At 33.6% G+C, this 21945-nt stretch overlaps 2 protein-coding genes across 2 annotated transcripts in view; both read right to left on the bottom strand.

Annotated features, from left to right (window-relative positions):
- Nucleotides 1-7938: 7938 nt before the first annotated feature.
- Nucleotides 7939-9912, bottom strand: LOC110029722 (IQ domain-containing protein IQM1-like). The gene is given in 9 exon segments (XM_020732143.1): nt 7939-8070; nt 8136-8261; nt 8358-8450; nt 8504-8641; nt 8712-8799; nt 8883-8971; nt 9424-9489; nt 9597-9711; nt 9809-9912. Coding segments are annotated over 9 exon segments (951 nt in total).
- A 7754-nt stretch (nt 9913-17666) lies between these two features.
- The window catches only part of LOC110029720 (BTB/POZ domain and ankyrin repeat-containing protein NPR1-like), an 11922-nt gene continuing 7643 nt past the window's right edge, over nt 17667-21945 (bottom strand). The window contains exons 3-4 of the mRNA XM_020732140.1: nt 18135-18320; nt 17667-18046 (exon numbers count right to left, since the gene is read on the bottom strand). Of these exons, the coding sequence (XP_020587799.1) occupies nt 17841-18046; nt 18135-18320 (392 nt within the window). The 3' untranslated portion in view covers nt 17667-17840. The remainder of the gene's footprint in view (nt 18047-18134; nt 18321-21945) is intronic.

The raw sequence follows: 21945 nt of genomic DNA on the forward strand, positions 1-21945 counted from the left end.
TTTTTTCTGTTATTTCCACGTGACGTGATTTCATTGGACTCTAAACATAACTCTATGTGAGGAGTACTGATGCAATATTTTTTTTTTTTCATTGGGAGATAATAAATTTAATTCGTGATTATAATATAATATCATTATTCTATGAAGCTGGTTCTTAAAGGAAGCAAATGATGTGAAAACGATAGTACATGCTTGCAAATATCACTCAAATTTTTATGTACATGCAAGCAATTTATCTTTGTTTTTTACGTACATATCTCATTTGTGTTGCCTTGCAGTGGGTACGTATTTCTTCAAAGGATCTTTCTTGCCACCATAAGCATTTTTTTTCCTGCTTTGGTAGTCTTTATTAAGTACTTCTGAAACTGTTCACTTATGACTATCACATACACTTAAGGGTATTTTAATTTTAATTTTTTTAAATAATTGCAATACAACATATTTATAACTTAATTTTTCATACATATACATTGCTTCATGAACAACAATTTTCTTACAATACTTTTGCTACACAACCACTCTCTCAAATAGTTGCAATTGACTTTTCAAATAATAATTTGTTAAAATAAAAAGTTTATATATCTTCCTGAAATGGCTTTTTCCCCCTTAAATTTATGTGTAAATTTATGTTGGTTGAAATTTTTTGTAAATGTTGTTGGAAAGATATTGTGGAGAGATTTTATAATTTAATTTATGTCTTGTTTTGAGGTGGTTGTAGCTGTAAAGAAAGTGAGTTTTCTAAATGATGATCTAGACATAATAAATAAATAGAGTTTTCGAAATTTGAAATCAACTTCGATATAATTACTAAAAAACTCCTAAATCTCAGCTCTCCATTTATCTCCTTTCTGATCACTGAGGCTTCTCTGGATCAGCTCTAGACTTCTCGGTGTCGTCTGCAGGGGTTTATTTCATGCTCTCTGTTTAGAGATTTTCTGTATAGAAAGTAAGTTTTTATATTAGTTTCCTTTATGGTGTAATGTGTAGTGTAAAGTCATTTTGCCCTTTTACTAATCTACAAGTTTGCCATGTAACAAGTTTATATATTTTTGTGTATTATACAATGAGAAATATAATATAGAAGGGTTGTATGAAATTTGTTACTTAGCTTTTTCAGGCTTCTCTCCAATGTTTTTCCTCTTCTTCCTTTTCTTCTTCCTTAAACGATTTTCCTTTTCTTCCTCTTCTTCCATTTTATAGTATCAAAGCTGCCAGTTTTACAACATTATGGAATCAAACTCTTCAACATCAACACAAGACAACAAGCAACCCGTTACATTAATTTCAAAAGATAAAGGAGACCGACATAATTAATTCGTTAAAGTTTCTGATATCACACATAAAAAATGTGGCCATCACTCCATTAACTCAAGAAAATTATTTGGCATGAAAAGTTCAGATCTCTAAATTGCTTATTGCTAATAATTTTGAATTCTTTTTAGATAACACAATTTCCCCCCTCCAAGGTTCATTCAAGATGAGACAGGAAATTCTGTTAAAAATCAAGACTATCATCTTTGCAACTTATCGATCAGAACCTCGTTGTTGTAATATTTTCTACCATCTCTCCTTCTATCATCTCATACATTCTTCATTTTACTCATACATCAGAGATATGGCACAGTCTAGAAAAAAAACATTCAATCCACAAATAGACTTAAATTATATAGCTCAAGAACGAACTACATAATATCACTATGGGAGCCAACACTTTGAGTCAATATCTCATAGTCATTAAGAACCTAGTGGATCATATTGTAACCGCAGGCTTCAAATTGATAATGAGGACATCATTCTTTACATCTTAAATGGTTTTCCCTTGAGCTATCAAGACTTTAAAACAACTATCATAACCCAAATGCATCAGATTAGTCTTGAGGATTTGTATTCATTATTGCATAGTGAGGAATGCAGTCGAGCCAACGAATACAACAAAAACATCTAACATACTACACTAGTTACATATATTATCATAATTTAAGAAATTTTGACAATAACTCACACAACAAACATCAAAACAACAACTTGACAAAACCAAAACCACACATCATATGAAAAATTTGCAAGAATAAAGGTAACTTGACAAGTAATTGTTGGAACCATACCCACCTTCATTATAAAACAACATCCACACCTCGACCCACAACTCTCGACAGCCAAATTCAGCTTAGCTCAATCTCAGGATTGGGTACTAGACAAGGGTGCAATAGCTCATATTACTCCTCATTTGGATAATCTACACCAACCATCTACGTACAATGACTCAAAACAAATGGTTGAAAGTAATGGACAAAGTAAAATTACACATGTTGGATATGATACTCTTTCAAACCCTAGCAGTAAGCTTAAACTCTCACCATTGTTTAGATTCCCTCATCTTACTCACAATCTTATCTTTGTTCACAAACTCACTCAAGACAATAACTATCAAGCTATTTTGTGCTCACAAATTCTAGATTCAAGATCTTGCAACCAAAAAAATTCTCCTCTTTGGAACTACTAATCAAGGCTTATACGCGATGAAAACTCTCATCACTATTACTAGTTCAAACATATGACACCAAAGTTTTGGTCATCCTCATTCTTTTCCACATCTTAAAATTCCTTTATTTTCACCCATGTACTGATTGTAACCAAAATTAAAATCCCAAATTACATTTTTCTGGCAGTTCTACTCTACTTATGATATTTTAGAGATATTGCATTATGATATTTGGAGTCCTTTTCCCCAAACTTTGATAGAAGAATTGAAATATTATGTAACTTTCGTTGATTCATACTCCAAGTTCTGTTGGTGCACTTCTCTAAAGAACAAATCTGAAACACATATCTGATATGTCTTTCAACATGCTAAAATTCATTTGTCTTTTACATTTATTTTTGGATGAAACTGCACTTTAAATAAGGATATTCTAATGTTTTTCTTGTAGGTATAACAGGTAGGACACATGGAGCGAAGCTGAGTTAAAAAGGAGCAAAAAGGTACTGAATAGAGCATATTGGAACCAGCAAGCACTTATAAGCAAGCTATCCAAGATTTTTACTGGTCAGCAGAATTTATGGCTCTTCAACAGCAGGGAACATACACTTGTTCCCCCTTCTACAAAACAAAATATAGTAGGATGCAAATGGAAATTTAAAATTAAATATTTTGCTAATGAATCCATTGCTCGTTACAAAGCTAGGTTAATTTTGTAAGGGTTTAAACAACAAGTTATTAACTATAATGAAACTTTTAGTCTTGTTGCAAAATTTTCCACCACTAGGCTTCTCATTGCTTTTGCCACTTCAAAAAAAAATGAAAAAATATGCAAATTAATGTTTCCAATGCTTTTTTTTATATGGTAAACTAGATGACACTGTTTTTATGTCTTGACCGCCTGGTTTCATAGATAATACTTACCCTCATTATGTGGGTAAGTTAAATCTATCTATGGGCTTAAGCAAGCTCCCCGACAGCGATATTCCATGTTTTGCAAGTATTTATATAATAAAAAATTTATTTTAAACACTGTTGATCCATCTCTACTTATTATAATCACAGTCACTTTTACATTTATCTCCTTGATTATGTGGATGACATATTAATCACTAGAAACTCCATTGCAACTCTCATAATTTAATATACACTTTGAGTACTCAATTTAATCTAAAACAACTAGGTTCGATGTCTCACTTTCTTGGGTTACACATTTACAAAATCTCTCAAGAGTACTTTTAAACCAAACTAAACTTTTGAATAAAATTAGCATGTCTCAAGTCAAACCCGTCTTAACTCCTCTTCCTACCAATCATCATAAACAATCTAATATTTCAACACCCATGCCAGGCCAGGACCAGTATAGAAAAAATATTGGCTCGCTCCAATACCTTACCTTTACCCGCCAAGGCATGACCTTCACAGTCAATTATTTAAGTCAGCACATGCATCAACCTAATCTCATACATTATCAAAAATTAAAAATACTTCTTTGGTATTTAAAATGGACCATTCATCATGGACTTCCCATTATTTATGGCTATATGCTTTTAAGTGCATATGCATATGTCGATTGGGCAAGTGATAACATAAATCACTGATCTATTTTGGGTTTTTGCATCTACATGGGCCTGAATCTCATATCCTGATCAGTTTTATTATAAATAAAACATTGTGATCTTTGTAACTCTTTTTATATATTTATCGTTTCAATTAAAAATATTCTATGTTAGAATATTTAAAGCAATAGAAATTTTTCATTTTAGTATTGTACAAGGATTTTGCACAGGTATCAATTAATAAGTAGCTCCTACGAGACACGAGACTTATTCTATGAAAATTTGAAAAAATGAAAAATATACATGGAGTTATCCCTTTAAACTAATTCTAATAATACGAGTATCACAATAAGGAAAAAAGTTAATGCCATGAAATACACATGATTTAGAAATGTTAATTTTTATAACCTTGAGTCATAGATTATGCAAAGTTATTTAAAAAAAAAACCATATATATGGAATAATTCAATGTTCGAATGTATAACACATTAGTTGGATATCAAATGAAGAATCCTAAAATTTTAGGTTTAAGTACTCATCTTACCAAAGTACTGAAGAATTCAAACTATAAATATGCCCTTAATTTTAATTTTAATCTCTTTCTAATCATTATCTACTATGTTAAACTACTTTTCTTTCTTATTCTTTCAAGTAGAGGTTAGGGTGGGTAATTAATTCATAATATAGATGCATTCTATATTATCATCACAACTAATTAAATGTATATGTTACATCTTCAAAAACACATGATATGGATGCCTATTTTTTTCACTATTTTCTACTATATTCATGAGAAGGCAACACGATAATTCAGATATTACAATCAAAAGGTCAATGTCACTTCTTACAATTAAAATGATTATATTTTGATGTGACATAAAAGATTTATGTGATAGTAAAATACATGCCCCTTAAAAGAAGAAATTTTTGCATACGGACACCGCATGCATCTCTGTATGTAGTGTCCAATCCTGACAGTACAGTTTTTTTTTTTAAAAAAAAATTTAAGTGGGGCCCACCGAAATACATCCTGACCGTAGATCACCTGATATATCCGTATGAAACAACTTTTCTCTTAAAAGAGGATTATTTACATACATACCACTCAACTCTTGAGTATCCACAAATCTAACACCTATATTTCAATTTTTACCTAATACCACCTTATCTATGCATGGAAAATTATATTTCAGTTTTTAAAAAATTAAATGATAATATTTAAAAGTTGGACAGTATTTTCTTAATTAAATATTAATGCCTCCTCAGAAGGATGATGCTTAATTTAGTTGGCATATATTCTATTTCACTATCTTACATGTGGAGAACAATGACCAAAGAAACGTACGCATCTTGCAAGCTGCAACTCAGCAACCAAATAATTCTTTTGTTTTGGCACGTAAATATTACTTAATTTTATCACATGCTTCTCTATACCCAAATAGAGGCAAGTGTACTTTCGAGTTGAGCCCACCCGTTCGAAGTTATCGAACTGAGCCCATCTATTGAAGTGTTCGAACTGAGCCCACCTGCCGAAGTGGGCGAACTAGCCCGTAGTAGACCAACTAGAGCAGAAGACCATCATTAATTACATTGAAGCACATAAGTCCATTCATATTTGCGGTGTCGCCTGACACTCACGTCACAACCTTTTCTTTGAGACGTCATGAACAACCACAATATTGTACTTGATATAATTTTATAATTATTTATATTCCCTTATGTATAGGGAGAGATGGAGAAATGGGAAGGCTCATTCTACTCTTTCGAGGACTCGAACTAAAACCCCTTCCTCCCAAAGCACTATTTCTTCCTCCCCTAGAGATTCAGGGAAGATCCCTTCCTTCTAAAAATAAAATCTTTACTGGGTTGTACGAACTCATGAATAATATAGGAACATATATCTTAAAAAGATTAAACAACTTCTACATCTAACCTCATTTATACATAATTAAATTATTCAAAATTCTGATCTTTGTCCAATTCTAATTAATTAAGTTTAAGCTCAAACTCTATCTGGCAAGCATGAGGTGACTCTCATTTATAATTAAATAAAATATTTTCAATATAAGAACTTAAGGTTATAATGATAAAAGTGATAAGAATGGATGCAAAATAATGATATATTAGTTGAGACAAGAAATAAAATTAGAATGATTTGCACTAAACTATTTTTATGTGCATTTTAGATTTTTTTTTAAAATTAGATTGCTAGAAACAAATGAGTTGAATCAAAGCTAGATCAAATTTGGCCTGTTAGCTCATTGAGCATAATTGACGGTCATTTATTGAGTTAAATGTATGCAGAATTACAAAGCAAATTGATTTAATTAAACCATTTTAGAATAGCAATGTGTTGTTTATACTATGCAAACAACAACTCAGATGCAAGCATGACAAACTATAAAAAAAAACTTCAAAAAAGATCAAATATTATGAAATGAATATCAAACTTAAATGGTTCAACCTAAACAAATCAATATGCTCATAGAGTAAATAGATAGTTTGATCTACTAATAAATAATTCATAATCATGGTGCATATTAAAAGGCCACTCATCAACTCTTTCAAAAACTTATATCTCGTAAAAATGCCACTCGAGATATTCACTCATCCTTCCAAAGATTTAAGTACACCCTTGCTCACAAAACGAAAGAAAAGTCTTAAGTCTCTTGAACATAGCAGAAGAGAAGTAGCATAGAAGATATAGTCATAAGACAAGAGAATTAAAAAAAAAAAAAAAAATTATCATATTAGAAGATCTCTTAGAAGATCTCAATAGTTACTTTTGTTTTTTTGAGATGATAACTTTGAAATCAGAGAGATGAATATCTTATAATTTTCTTTTATTTCTGTCTCTTCTGGACCGATTTATTTTCAAAAAGACTAAATATTACTTTATGCTAGTATGACAATTAAATGTTCATGTGTTACCTTATATAACAACCAACCCAATGCAAACCAATCTAGCTTATAAAACCTCCTAGTCTGTTTTCAAGCTATCATAAAAAAAGTTTGATACCCATCTCATCTTATAATTTATGCATGTATATTAAGTTAATAACTAACAACGTTAGTGGAGATATCAATTTCCTCATTAGTTATAGGGAAATTTGGGCATTTCAAACATTTATATTCATTTAAGAGAGTAGGTGATGACCAATCCTTCTAAAACAATTAGGCCCTATTTTGGAGTAATCAGATCAATCTTGGGATGCATTAGTCAAGAATCACTCCAAATGTCTTTGAGGCTGATATGACACTACCTTCTCATCAAAATCTTCAGAAATTTAATAAAAAGCACCAACATTGTCTTAGCCACTAATGTATCTTATTAAGGTATTTATTTCAGGCATACATTTAATTTAAAGCTCTATTAAAAACTCAACTAGTTTGTCCTTGAGAAAATACTTTATCTCTTTATTCTAAAACATATTTTATATCTACAAATAACCAAAGGGATTTTAATATGTAAAAGAGAGAATATACTTTGTGGTCCTAAGGATATTCACATAGCATCAAATTCTCTAAACCTTATTTCTCTTTTGCTTCTGAAGAAAAATGAAATTACATATTTATAACTCTCGATTAGTGAAAATAATACAAGAAACTGTTACAAAATGTGATCCCAATCTTTATATTACAGCTAGTAAGAAATTTCATCACACCAGATCAAAGGGGAAAACATATACTTGTTATTGCAATCCTCAGTTATCTACAATTTTATATAAAACACTTTGTTCATTTACTAAAAAAAATATCATCAAATTACTCATTTGACAACACAAACAAAAGAGATAATCAAGAAAGTTGAATATGTACACTTCTATTTTACAAATGTGCATGTCAAAAAGATTACATATGAATGTTATCTTCCACATAATAAGAACAAAATGACTCTTTCTACAACTCTGTCACCGTTTGACACTTCTCTACCTCCTGTGCATCCATGGTCATCAATGCTTCCTCATTAATAAACATCTTAAATGATGAAGAATGTTCGAGAGAACGCTCATCCACTTCAATGGAACATGTCTGCATAAATTAAGAGAGAATATTCAATTAAAAATTAGATAGATTTAGTGTTCAAATAATTTAATTTTGTTGAAGATGATGTTGAAGACCTTAACATTGCTGAGGTCCACATTATTCTCCTCTAGGAAGTTTATGAACTCCTTAAAATTTTCTTCTGTTGGGAGGTAGTGACCACTGTGTGGCCAAGTAGCCTATAACAGACACAGTACTATTAGTGAAAAATTAAAAAAATGATCTTTTATCTCTGCTAGTCTGCTAAATTTTATTTGTTGACTTATTTCAGATACCTCCAAGAAACCATTATTGACTACCAACCTTCCTGCAGCAATGGTGGCTCCACCTGCCAGAAAACTTGAATGATGAAATATGCCTTTCTTCTTCTGCTTGCAAAAGAGAAGGATGGATATGAGAAACAATCCGATCTATTGCATACTTGTCCCACATATAAAGCCCCGTGTGAACTTAACACAAACATCCATTTTGCACCATCAGCAGTATGTACTGCCAACTTAGTTTGCTTGTAAACAAATTTCCCATCGTTAATTGTTACTTCGTACGCCTTCCTCTCCTTCTGTAATATCATATCAAATCAGAATATTTACAATATATTAAGAAAGAACATGAAAGCTTCAGAAGCATACTGGCCCGAGATATTTGATGCACTGCTGCTGAAGAATGATTCTTGGTCATTTTTTGAGACTAAATTCTTTACCATATCCGACATCCAGCCTTCATTGTTGTAGAGGAAGTCAGATAGCCTGCTAGAAATTTATGCATTTGGAAAGAAGAATGACTAAGGGGCACATACTTGCCAGTAGAAAAATGGTTGGGTGCTCTCAATTTCAAACCAGACATCATAATAAAATTGCAAATTATGCCCATACCGATGTCTCGGATCTATCTGTACACAATCATTATAAAATTGGTTTGATGAATCGAGAAATAACAAGCAAATTTACATGGCGATTCCAAGACTGGGAAAATCATAGGCAAAGGAGAAAAATATAAACCATAGTTAAGAGAAAATGAGTTACAAGTAGATGGAGAGTCTACTCAAGGTTGTAGTATCCTTAGTCTTGGTTGATTTTCAGGTCAACCTCAAGTTGGCGGGTCGATTTTCAGTTAACAGGTTTGATTCGAGTTAATTTCGGGTTGGCAGTTTAACCAGAACTAAACCTGAAAAATTAAACATGTTCGAATTCCTAACCCAAACCCAATGTAAAAATTATTCCAGTCAACCCAAACCCAAATTTTTCGAGTCGAAGTCAGATCAAATTGGCTTACCGGGTCAATTTTTGACAACCTAAGTCAAAACAACAAAAAATTTCACAGAGAAGGATACAGAGAACTCACAGCTTCCAACCAGTGTTGCAGTACCAATTTTTGAGCTTTATCACTTTTTGACAAGCCCTTCCCAACCTGCAAGGTTTATAAGACGAATGATACATGATTTTAAGTAATATAATAACAAAATGCTGGAAGGATTTCATATCATTAATAAATAATAATTTTGTTGCTGCCATTACCTTCGCAGCTCTCATCCTGGCCCTGGCCCAACGTGAAGCTGTGCTCTCCGGCTTCTCATCATCGAAAAATGTTACAGAGCTGCGCTTCAGAGAAGCGAAATCCAAAGCCCTCCACCTGTAATAAGAGAAACTTACAGAAAAAATACATAAGCCAATGCTGAATGCAGCAGCATAAGAAATTCAAAGGTCAAAACTGAAAAAATTGAACCAACCTGAGCTCCTCAACTACTGCTGCACAATCTGCCAGATTTCTTCTTGTTCGATTGCTCTCACACACACTCTGTAGCTTAATAGCTGCTTCATGCACTTCACACATAATTTGAGATAAAACTAACACAAGAAAACATATTTCTTCTTGTATATGATTCAATTAATTGAAATTTTCCATAAATGCAAAGTAGATCATTCAACTGTGATCAATTTCCCTTTCCCTGCCAAAATAAATTAAATAATGTTTTAGTTAAAAAGTACTATTAGAAATCACAAGTATGCCAAGAAAGTGACATAGGAATTGAGTTACTATAAATGAGAGAAGAGATAAAATGTAAGTTTATCAACGTAAAGACAAGAATCAAATAAAAACATAAGGAGAAAATGAGAGATTAAACATAATTACTTAGATGTGTGTGTGTGGCTGTATTTTTCAGTTTAAACTACTATACTCATCAAGTTCAATTTTTCAGTTTAAATTAAATAATGCACACCCCAACTTATAAGTGAAGAAAATATTACGTGCGGCGGACTGCACGTCTAAACGATAGTCTGGATGGAGTCACGCCACCGTGTATCTCACGACAGTCCATCCGGACCGTCATCCAGACATGTGATCGCCACACGTAATATTTATTCCTATAAGTGAGAGCCGATCCCTTGGTACTTTGACATCAACTTAATTTTTTAATCATCCAATACTCTCACTTACCTTAACAACAGCCAAAAAAAAAAAAAAACTTTATGTTAGCATCACATTAATCTCACTTAAAAACTGATAAAAGAGTTGAGTTACTAACAGTAAACTATACTTATTTGCTTGCATTTGCTATCATTCATTAACAATATTGAGTTAACTTCAACCCAAAACTCTCAGCGTTCCAAACATGCATGCATGTAAGCCAAGAGAGGAAGACTTCATTAATTCATCAATCATTAACCAGAACCAGTAAGGTTTTAATATAATAATCTAAGCAAGAGAGCGGAATGGGAGAAGTAGATAGATTTCTCATGAAAGGAGGCTCCTTTATTGTGCGTACCTGTTGAAAGAGAAACTGGTGCAGGAAGTAGGGAAGAGCATAGAGACTATAGACTGTCGAAGAATAACAAAACACTCTGTTTGCTTGTACTCCATCTTCTTCGCTCTATATAAACCATGAAAGCCAGGAGATTTCATTTGGATATTATAAAAGAAAGGAAGATTTACATACATATGTCTCAGCTCCTATGTATTTATATTTGTAGCATCTGAACTTTATTTTTTTATATTTATAACATTCAAATCTTTCTTATCACATTTTAAATATTCTTACTTTAATTTTTAAAAAATTAAATACTATTTTTCTTATATAAATAATATGACATGTATAAAAATTGAGTTTAAATGATAGATGTGTAAATACATAAAAATGGAGAGGTATGTATGTGAAGAAGATTCACAAACATTCCACTCAATTCTTATGTATTTATATATCTAATACCTAAACTTTATTTTTTACATTTATAACCTCCAAATTTTTTACATCACATCTAAAATATCATTATTTATCTAAGAAAATAAAATACACCTTTCCATGAAAATAAATTTTTAGCTGATAGATATATAAATACATAAGAATTGAGTGGTAAGTCTTCCTCATAAAAACCATGCAATTCAAATGATAAAGAGAGCTACACAAGCGTTAGGTATGACTCATATACCAGATAAGGGACAAATACTGAAGTGGAACGGAGCGAGCGAGTGGAGTGGAGCAAAAACATCTGTCCAATTGGAGGAGTTTTCTGTTGTGGGTTGAGGGGTGTGGAGGCAACACCCCCCGCGGTACGGTACATGGGTAATTTTGTAATTACATATTGTACGTCAGGGTTATATATATGTGTTATACTGTAACTCTAACGGGATCTTGTATTTTTTCTTGAAGGAAAAACCGTCGCTCTGCTCCCGAGGGCGTAGACATCTTTGTCGAATCTCGTTAAATCTATGTGTTTCTTTCTAAATTTGCGTCAATTTATGGGTTTCTTTGCCCTAAAATTCTCAACAACAAGGCTTAGTGGTATGATTGTAAAATTCAAAGTTCAGATGTTAAACAAGTAAACACACATTCCTAAAAAAATAATTGAAAGCCAGCCAAGAAACAAGTCTTTTGGTCATTTCAAACACCTCAGTTTGAGCACAAGGCCAAGAAGAGGATCCCAAGCATCAAAGGAAAATAAAACATAAAAAAATAAAAAAACGTTCGTTAGTGCCATTAAATTATTATCACAAAAATTGAGGGGGCGAATAAAAAAAGGGTTTTGCTGCTGTAGGGGACACGGGAGACAGCAAGGAGGGTCATTGCATCATTTGTAGTTGGATTCACACTGTCACTTTGACATAAAGATAACTACATTATATCTTGATCATACTTTAGCAAATAATTGATTATCTTATAATGTTTGGTTGTCATAATCTGTATAAGGATAATGAATAAACTCATCAATAAGCTTTTCATTACAGTGATTTTGGCCATTTGTTACAAAAAAATAAGGACTTTCTATTCTGAAATGAATCTTCAAATATATTTTTCTAATAAAATAGCCATATATAATCAGATTTCTCTGTCAATGATCTTCTCATTTATGCGAAATAATGACTTGAGGCAATAACTTTTTTGCTCATTTTTGACTCTATCATACCTTTAGTTTTTTTTAATTTATGTAACAAAAAAATTTTCTTCGCATGTCATAATTTTCTTGATTTAATCAAGAAAGAATTGTTTTAACTTTTGAGAATCTTCCAATGCAATTCCTAAGTAGCCTACAAAGCTTTGATACATTCATTATTTTGACCATTCTCAAATTATCTTAGCATCTATTATTTTGTTTCATTGGTTGGTTCTAATTGAAACCTTCGATGATATTTTATTATTAACAATGTCCTTCACAAAAAAAAAAACATGCAAAATATATTGGAACTAACATGCAAAATATATTGGAACTAATATTGGAACTAATTGACAAATTTGAGGTAAGGAAACTGCCTAGAAATTGAGAATCTCGAGAAAATATAACATTAGGAGTCTTTATGCAATTTTATAGGCATTTTCCTGATGCATTTTTGCATTAAGACTCCAATCACGGTCTGTCACGCGCACAGTTTGGCCCCTTTAGTAAGAAAAACTAAATAATTTAATACACAGTGGGGTCGGACTGTACACGTGGCAGACAGTGATTAGAGTCCTGATGTAAAAATATATCAGGACTTCTGATGTAATATTTTTACCTATAAATTAAGCTAATTAGAACCCAGATGGTGTTTAATAAACTGATGTATTGAGACATTTAATTAGTTATTAAATGAATTATGTAATTTTGTAATAACTAATCATATGAAAATATTCAAATCATCGTGATATTGAAAGGGGCAAATTTATAAGAAAATTTTTTAAATTACACAAAAGACATACATTTAATTTCAAATTATAGTTTTTTTTGAGTTGTGATGGCTCAGTTTTAGTGATTTCAAATATATTAATTTAATTTCCATTTCACTGTTAGTAGAACAAATATTCTAATATATGATAATTATTAGCATATATATATATATATTTATATGTTGCGTGAGATTTATGTAAGAGACCTTTCGTATTAAAGTAGACGAACAACCTTCAGCTTGCAGTATATTGACCAGTCAGAGTCTAGAAGTCAATGGTCAAGAGTCAGAAGCTAATTATTTATGGCTACGTGGTTTTAGCTTTGTTGAAATTAGAAATTACGTGGCTGTCTGTAAATGCAGAGTTTTTTATCAGTCCTTGAACACTTTTTTTTTTGGGGCATTTACATAAATACCACCCAATCCTATGTATTTACATATCTAGCTAAAATCTAATCCTTACTTTTTATATTTATAGCATCAAAATCTTTCTTCTCTCCTCAAAAATATCACTATTATGATTTTGAAGGAAATGAAATACAATTTTGCATGCATAGATTGGGTATTAAGTATGCAAATCCTCCTTTTTTTTTGGGACAATTTCATGCACACCACTGGAAACTTGCTATTTACAAAACGACCATGCTCTTTCATCTAATTTTCAAATTCTCACACGAATTAAAAATTCATGGTAAAATCCTAACACATATTTTTCATTTTTATCAAAATCTCAATAGTTTGATCGTGACACACATAAATATATTAGTTCGGCGGTTCAAAAAAATTACCTAGATAATTAATTTGTAAATATCAATATTTTAGGTGATCTATACGTAATTATCTTTTTTTTTAGATATAGGAAAGCAAGGTGGAGGAGGCAGAAGGAAACCTTTTAAAGAATATAATACAGAAGAAAAAACTAGTTAGAAATTAGAATCGTATTTCATTATGATACATTTTATACTAATTAAATTTATTTTAAAATAAAAAAAAATCATGGTTAATCAATCAAAACATCGGAGTATTGCCATGCAAAATAATTGTTATTGATAGCCATATCCTAGTTGTCACTTTAATTGTAAGCAAAGCTCCTCAGATCAAGAGTATTCTTGGGTAACCCCCAAGATGCAATTAGTCAAGTGGGATACGTCCCCTTGAGAGCACTTCAGACCCTAGAATAGGCAAGCACACCTGAATCTTTGGTTGCAAGTAGTTCTCATTATGATACAATGATGGACAAGTAGCCACTCATTTAAAAATAAAAAGAGAAAGGAATTAAAACAAATTGGCGTAGCTACGCTGGATGGCAACATATTTATGTCTTGGATTAGTGCAATTATGTCTCCTCCTCTATCTTCTAATCGCATTTATGTCAAGAGGACCACACATAATTATGCTAGGAAGTAGTGTAGGTACGGTAGTCCCTACTTTTGTCCAACTTCATGTTTTGGTTTCTCAAAGCACGCTTAACACCTATAAACTGCAAAATATAGCCAAAATATATTCCACAAGACTAAAGTTATCATAATGAAGAATGAAAGGATGGAATTTATGATGAAAAATATCACAAATTTGATTCATTTCAGTCTACAAGATGAAGGAGGAGCCATATGATAGCAATCGCTATAAGATTATGCTTGTTGTGAAAGGAGTTCAACATGAATGAGTGAACTACAGTGAGATTTTGTTTTCCTTTGGTGTAGATGATAATTGTCAGAGATGCTGAACTTGGCAGCAGAGGAAGATCTACATTAGGAGCAGATTAATGTAAATACAATCTTTTTACATGGAGATTTGGAAGAGGAAATGCACATAATGGAACCATAGGGCTACAAGCTTTAAGGGAAAGAAAATTTTGGCTGTAGGTTGAAGAAGATCATATATGGCTTGAAGCATGCACCGAGATAGTGGTATAAAAGGTTTGACATGTTCATCTCTGTCAGTAGGTACATGAAGTGGCAGACATACTATTGTTACTTCATCAAAAACTTTGATGATTAAAATATCTTGCTTCTTTATATGTGAATGTCATTCATTACAGGGCATATATGGTGAAAAGCATGGACTTGAAGGAGCAATTATTAAATTATTCGAGATGAAACATTTATGTTCAACTAAGAAGATCCTCAGGATGATAATCAATAGAGAAAGAAGTGCATATATACTGAAGTTGTCACATGAAGAACATGTTGAAAAAATTCTATACAAATTTAACATGAGTGAGACAAAATCAACTTGCACCCCTTTAGGTAGTCACTTCAAGCAATCTAAGGAATTATCGCCTAAGTCTAAGGCAAAGCAAGCACAGATGGGGAGAACTCCATAAACTTTAGTAGTTGAAAGTATGATGTATTCTATTATATATATAAGAACAGATATTGCATATACAGTAAGAGTTGTCAGCATGTATATGACTAATCCAAGAAAGTGACATTGGGAGGCGATGAAGTGGATTCTTAGATACTTAAGGGGAACAATTAACATGACACTTTATTTTGGAAGTGCAGTTATCAGTCTATATAGATTTCTAAATTCATATATGACATGAGATTTAAATGTTAGAAGAAGTATGATAAGAAATACCTTCATATTACAGAACATAGATGTAATTTGTGTTTCAAGGCTGCAGAATATTTTTGCACTTTCAACTATTGAAGTCGAATGCATTGTTGTCATTAAGGCCAACAAAGAAAGAGATGGCTTGTTGTAGAGCTTTATGGTAGAAATGGACAAGAATCAGTGAATTGAAAAGTTTCATAGTGATAATATGAGTGTTATTCTTCTTGCAAAGAATGCATCTTTTCATACTATGATAAAAGTTATTCAGCTAAGGTATCACTTTTTTTGCTCTCTCCTAGAAGATGGGTTATTGTTCTTGGAGAAGATACATACAACTTAGAATCCCGTCGATATGTTGACTAAGGTGATGACTAAAGAAAAATTGGTGCTATGTTTGGCTTTAGTTGGAGTCCAGAAATGTTGAGACCCACACTATGGTACATGACTTTGAAGATCGTTTAGATGTTAATACATTCAGATGTTAATAAGTAATTGGAGAAGAGTAGTTGGGTGTTATCCGTCTTTAAGGGGAAGATTGTTGAGATATGGACCCTGAAAGAGCAGATATACAAAATAGGAATCCCATGTTGGCGTAATCATGCTCAGCATGGTGTATATACGCCACATTTGTCTTTCATTCCAGGGTGGTGTAATTATGTCGGGAAGTAGCATGCCTACACCGTAGTTTTCTTCGTTCCATGCTTCAAAAAAGAGTGGCTAGCATAATTACGTTGATTAGTGTCATGATTGTGCTAGGTGTGGTTTGTCTCCCGATTCAATTTTTAAACCATCGATTCAGAGCAATGACATAATGATTCTCTCTGGCGAGTCACTACAGTGCGTGTTGAACTCTTGTAGAGCTTTGCGTGGTGCGTTGGAGGTGAATTTTGGAGCATGTGATCTCTCTTATGCAATCAAGAGAAGTTTTAGAGCAAAATTACTGTAAGTTCAAGTGAAGTAGAGACAAGATTTGAGCGGTGACAATTTTTATACATTCTCTATTCACAGTGAAATTTTAGTATGGTGTGGCTCCATGAATTTTTTCCATTTTTGAGTTTTTGTATGTTATAAACCTTGATTTATTTTTTGGGATTACTTTGTTGTTCGTATTTGTTCAATATTTTGTTCGAGATTTCTCAAATCAGCATGATCATTTTTCCACAGTGTGATTTTGATTTTAGTAAATCAATTGAAGCCCCAAGTTCCCATCCCAAAACATATCACATTATTTTCTTAAAAAATTAAAATTTATTGTGGTGTGAGCCTTGTATTTCATATTTATTTTTTAAGAAAATTAATTGCTATTAAATCCTGAAATAACACCCCAAATTGAATCAAATGAAATTAACTTTATTTAACCTTAACTGGATCTGATAAATTCGGACTTATCGATTCAGTAAATCTTATTTCAAGGGAATCCTTTACAGATTGCAAATTGCAACCTTTATTGTGATTTCAAATTACGATTTTCATTGAGATTCAATGAATAGCATCACCCTAAATAGAACCCATAAATGAATGAATATCAGCACGAAAATGCAAAAGAAATGGTTTATAAATTATAATAATTCTGTTAATCATAATGGACTGATGCGCAATTATGCTTCAAGGCATGAGGATTGATTTGTTTCAATTTATATGACTCATTGCCATTTTTTAAACTAAAAATGGACTAACAAATCTCTTTTGTTTGAAGGCATGGATTTAAGATGATACATACACAACTAAGCCTATTTTTGAATCATGATAGCATTTTTTTTTTGTACTTGATGTGATTCAAGCTTGAAAATGAATTTGATTTATTAAGTCATGTTTATTCTGTTACTTATGAAGAACTCATCCATGCAACAAATGAAAGTAAAATACACATATTTATTGATCATTATTCTATTTACAGTAACAAAATTTGATTACAGACCTTTTACTGCTGAAACGTACAGCAGAAAGTATTTACATACAATTACAACAATGGCTACAGAAGACACAGAAAGCTAAACTACTTTCCTCACCTGAAATTCAAAAACCAGCATACATAAATCTAAAACTACTTCCTCACTTGAAAACTATTGATTCGGAGCAAACTTATCAAATTCCTCCTTGTCCTCAGTAAAAGCTTTGCTCAACACGTCCTGGAGTTCCATGTACCTCTTTCGTCGATGATCTTCGGAGGTATTATGCCCGAAAAAAGTAAGCTCAGTTACATCATCATCATCCATGATTTTGTTCAGAACCTCCGAGCATCGGGGGAAGAAGCGTTTCCCGAGTTCAACTGTGATAAAAAATTGTTTTTTAATTTATTTACATTCTTAAATTTTTTATTGCAAGAAGATGAACGGTTAATAACAGGAGGAACATACCTGTTTTGGAAAGTGCTTTCATTCGGATTAGATGCTCTTCCTTAATCCTGAAAGGTGCTTCATTTAAGTCTACTGTGGATCTATGGCTTGCAGATGTGCCGAGCGAAAACTCCAAGGTGCCATCAACATGAGCGATATCCATGGCGACTCTTGCCTCCATTGGAAACAACACCCTTGCCAGCGCCACTGTATATATATATTTTTTAATGAGATAGAGTATTATTTTCATGTAAGAGTAGTAAAAGAAATGCAAATAAAGAAACTCTTGTAATTGAAACAACAAAACAAAAAAGAAGATAACTTCCATAACATAAATTCATTCCTTCTGGTTTCTTTGCCATGGAAAGCAGATAATGATATGTGAAAGTACACCATTAGAGATTGCTCACTTTCTGTATTTGGATACTAATGTTGAACCTTCAGAATTGTCATTATGTGCTGCTAAGAATGATATTTAAAATTTCAGTTTTGAAATTTCAATTGATTGAGGAACAATGCTCAACTTTTATTATGCTTTCAATCTTGCACTTAACAAATATTTTTTATGGCAACATGTTGCATATAAGAATATATTAAGCTTTCAATATGCAAAAAATGCACTTTTGAGAAATATATAATTTCTAAGCTTTAGTGTGTTGACAAAGTCGGGTGGGGGATTGTTCGTAATGGATATGTATATGTAGAAAAACATGTGTGCAGGACTGTTGGTTTTAACACAGTAAATTTAAGGACATAAGATCGTGAGACTAAGACTTCTGCTAGTCTTGAGCATGCAATAATTTTTTTTTTGGTAAGAAATTTGAGAGTAAATATTATATCATTAAGTACTCTTAGTGATGCCAGTTATTTGCATTTCAATGATATTGAAGTCCTCAATATTTGCAAGGGTTCTTTGGTTGTCATAAAAGTTAAGAAAAGTTTGAGGATTTTATGCATTATTGGGTGATATTTCAAAAGTTGCTTCAATTATATCTTACAATGTGTTGGAGCTTCACACTTTCATAAGAAAAATTGAGCTTTCTAGCTACAGGAAAGTGTTCAAAACAAAATTTCATTGTAAAATAACAGTAATACCTTGGATGAGCGGGCAAAGCATCATGTATTACACAGTCTATACTGGAGCTGGGTTGCACTATAGCAACATTGAAAGCAAGAAGACAACCAGTCCAAGAAAAGAAAATCTACTAGCGGGTGAATTTTTATGTTTAGTAGAACCACTTTAGTTAGCAAAATTTACACTATATAGATCATTATCATTAATTCAGTTTAAGCATTAATTGAGTCCGATGAGATTGCACGTTGTTTAGCTCATTGGGGCTTCGAAAGCTTAAAATACTCGGCTTGGAGAAGGTTCTGAAAGGACTGCCAATTTTTTGACAATATTAAGACAATGAAGTTGAATTGTAGTACATGAGTTCACTGTCCCAAAGACACCACAGCAGAATAGTGTGGTTAAGCGCATAAACAAAACAATCACGGAGCATGCTAGGAGCATGAGGCTGCATGCAGACTTGCTAAAACAATTTTGGGCTGAAGCAGTAAATACAACAGTTTATCTGATAAACCATAGTCTATCAGCATCTTTGGAGAAAGACTTACCTGAAGAGGCCTAGAGTGACAAAAATGAATGTCCATCTCATTTAAGAGTATTTGGATGTTCTGCATATGTGCATATTGATGTAGGGTCTAGGAGCAAGCTTGACTCGAAATTTGTCTGGTGCATCTTCATTGGATATGGCTCAGTTAAATTTGGGTACATGTTCTGAGAATATCAAAATCAGAAATCCATCAAAAGCAGTGACGTCACATTCAGTGAGATGGAGATGTACAAGGATAGGGTCAAAACTCAGGACAGTCCGTCAGTTACTTCTGAAGAATCCATATATGTTGAGATAGATGACACTGGTGATCAGGAGAGTGGAGAAAAAAGTATCACTCAACTAGAAGCAGCACTAAAAGTTCCTCAATCACTTCCTACATAATTCAGATGATCCAGCAGAGTGATACGACCCGTACACAGATATTCTCTTTCTTTATACTATTTGTTACTCAATGATAGTGGTGAACTAGAGTGCTTTGAGAAGGTCACTCAAGTTGAAAATTTAAGGGAGTGGGAGCTTGTCATGGATGAAGAAATGCAATCTTTAAAGTCAAATAACACATAGAATTTGACGGTACTGCCAAATGGAAAAAGAGCACTACATAACATGTGGGTCAAGAGGTTGAAAGAGGAGTCAGATGGTAGCAAGCACTACAAGACGAGACTTATTGTAAAGGATTTCCAGTAGAAAGGAGTGGATTACACAGAGATCTTCCCAGTTGCGAAGATGAAGACTGTCAGGGTTATGCGGAGTCTGGTAGTAGAGGAAGATCAACATCTGGAGTAGATGGATGTAAAAACAACTTTCTCACAGGAAGAATTGGACGTGGAGTTATTACATGGTCCAACCACAAAGTTACAAGGTTCCAGCCAAAAAAATGTTTGGTTTGCAAATTGAAGAAGAGTCTCTATGACCTGAAGCAAACCATGAGACAATGATACAGAAGATTTGATAGGTTCATATCAAATATGTTAGATATGGCTCATATCTGGGGAGTTGGAGTTTCTTTTGAAGAGGCGTGTCTCCTGGTGAAAAGGAGTGTCTCTTGAAATAAAGGGGGTTGGGAGGAGCGAGGGCGTGATTGTAATTTTATCTGAGGGTCTGTATATGTCTATTTATATGGGAAACCCTATGGGATGTAATTGAACTTCTCTGAAATAGTGAAACCGCTGCTCGCTCCCGAGGACGTAGGCAATTCTTTGCCGAACCTCGTTAAATCTCCGTGTTCTTCTAGTTTGTGTCGATTCCTGTTTTATTCCGCATTAAATTTTCACAACAATTGGTATCAGAGCGAGGAGCGAGGGGAACAGGAGGAGATCGACGCAGGAAGAAGATTTGAGAAGGAAGTTCGGGTGGTTTTGCCGGTTTTGCGACAGTTCCTCGAAAGGTTTGCAAAAAGAGGGCTTCGCAGAGGAGTTGCGGTAGTTCGCAAGGGAGTTCCGTGGGAGTTCAGCGAAGGTTCGGCGCAACAGACGAATTCGGAGGTCCGCAGAGGCACAATTCGCTCCTCTGCGGTACAGTTCGCTTGCGAGGGCCTTGGATTTGCGGGAGTTCGACACAGTTCGCAGAGGCGCAACAGCGGGAGTTCGGAAGGGCTTCACGCGAACGCCACAGGCGAAGGATTTGCGGCACAGTTCGCTTACGACAGGAGAAGCGGGCTCGAAAATTTTCGCGAAGGCCTTGGATCGCGACAGGAGAAGGTTCGCGATAGGATCTGCACGCGACAGAGGAGCACGACACAGGCATAGGCGAATTCGACGAAGAGGAGTTCGCGAAGGCGTTTCTGCCGAATTCGGAAGAGGCGAATTCGACGAAGAGGAGTTCGCGAAGGCGTTTCTGCGTTCGTGACAGGTTCGGTGCGATAGGTTCACAGAGGAGTCGTGCAATCGAAGAATCGCGTCAGTTCGCGATAGGAGCAAACTTCGCGACAGAATCGCGAGGCGCTAGGTGTGAACCGTCGTTTAGTTTCAGGGAAACAGAGGAGTTCGACCGATTCAATAATCCGTGGGAAACAGAGGCTGTCCACCGCGAACAGGAGCCTTGTTTTGCGGAAAGTTTGAGGAATTCGACCAGTTAAATTTGTCGGTTCGTCGCAGGAGATTTTGCGACAGGTGGAGTTCGGCAGGGTGCAGGAGGCGAGTAGACACGATTATTTCGTGAACAGGAGTTTCGTGGAGGTATTCCTCGAACAAGTGCGAAGGGATTCGTGG

The sequence above is a fragment of the Phalaenopsis equestris genome, unplaced genomic scaffold (assembly GCF_001263595.1).
Source record: "Phalaenopsis equestris unplaced genomic scaffold, ASM126359v1 Scaffold000600, whole genome shotgun sequence".
In the NCBI taxonomy this organism is placed as follows: Eukaryota; Viridiplantae; Streptophyta; class Magnoliopsida; order Asparagales; family Orchidaceae; genus Phalaenopsis; species Phalaenopsis equestris.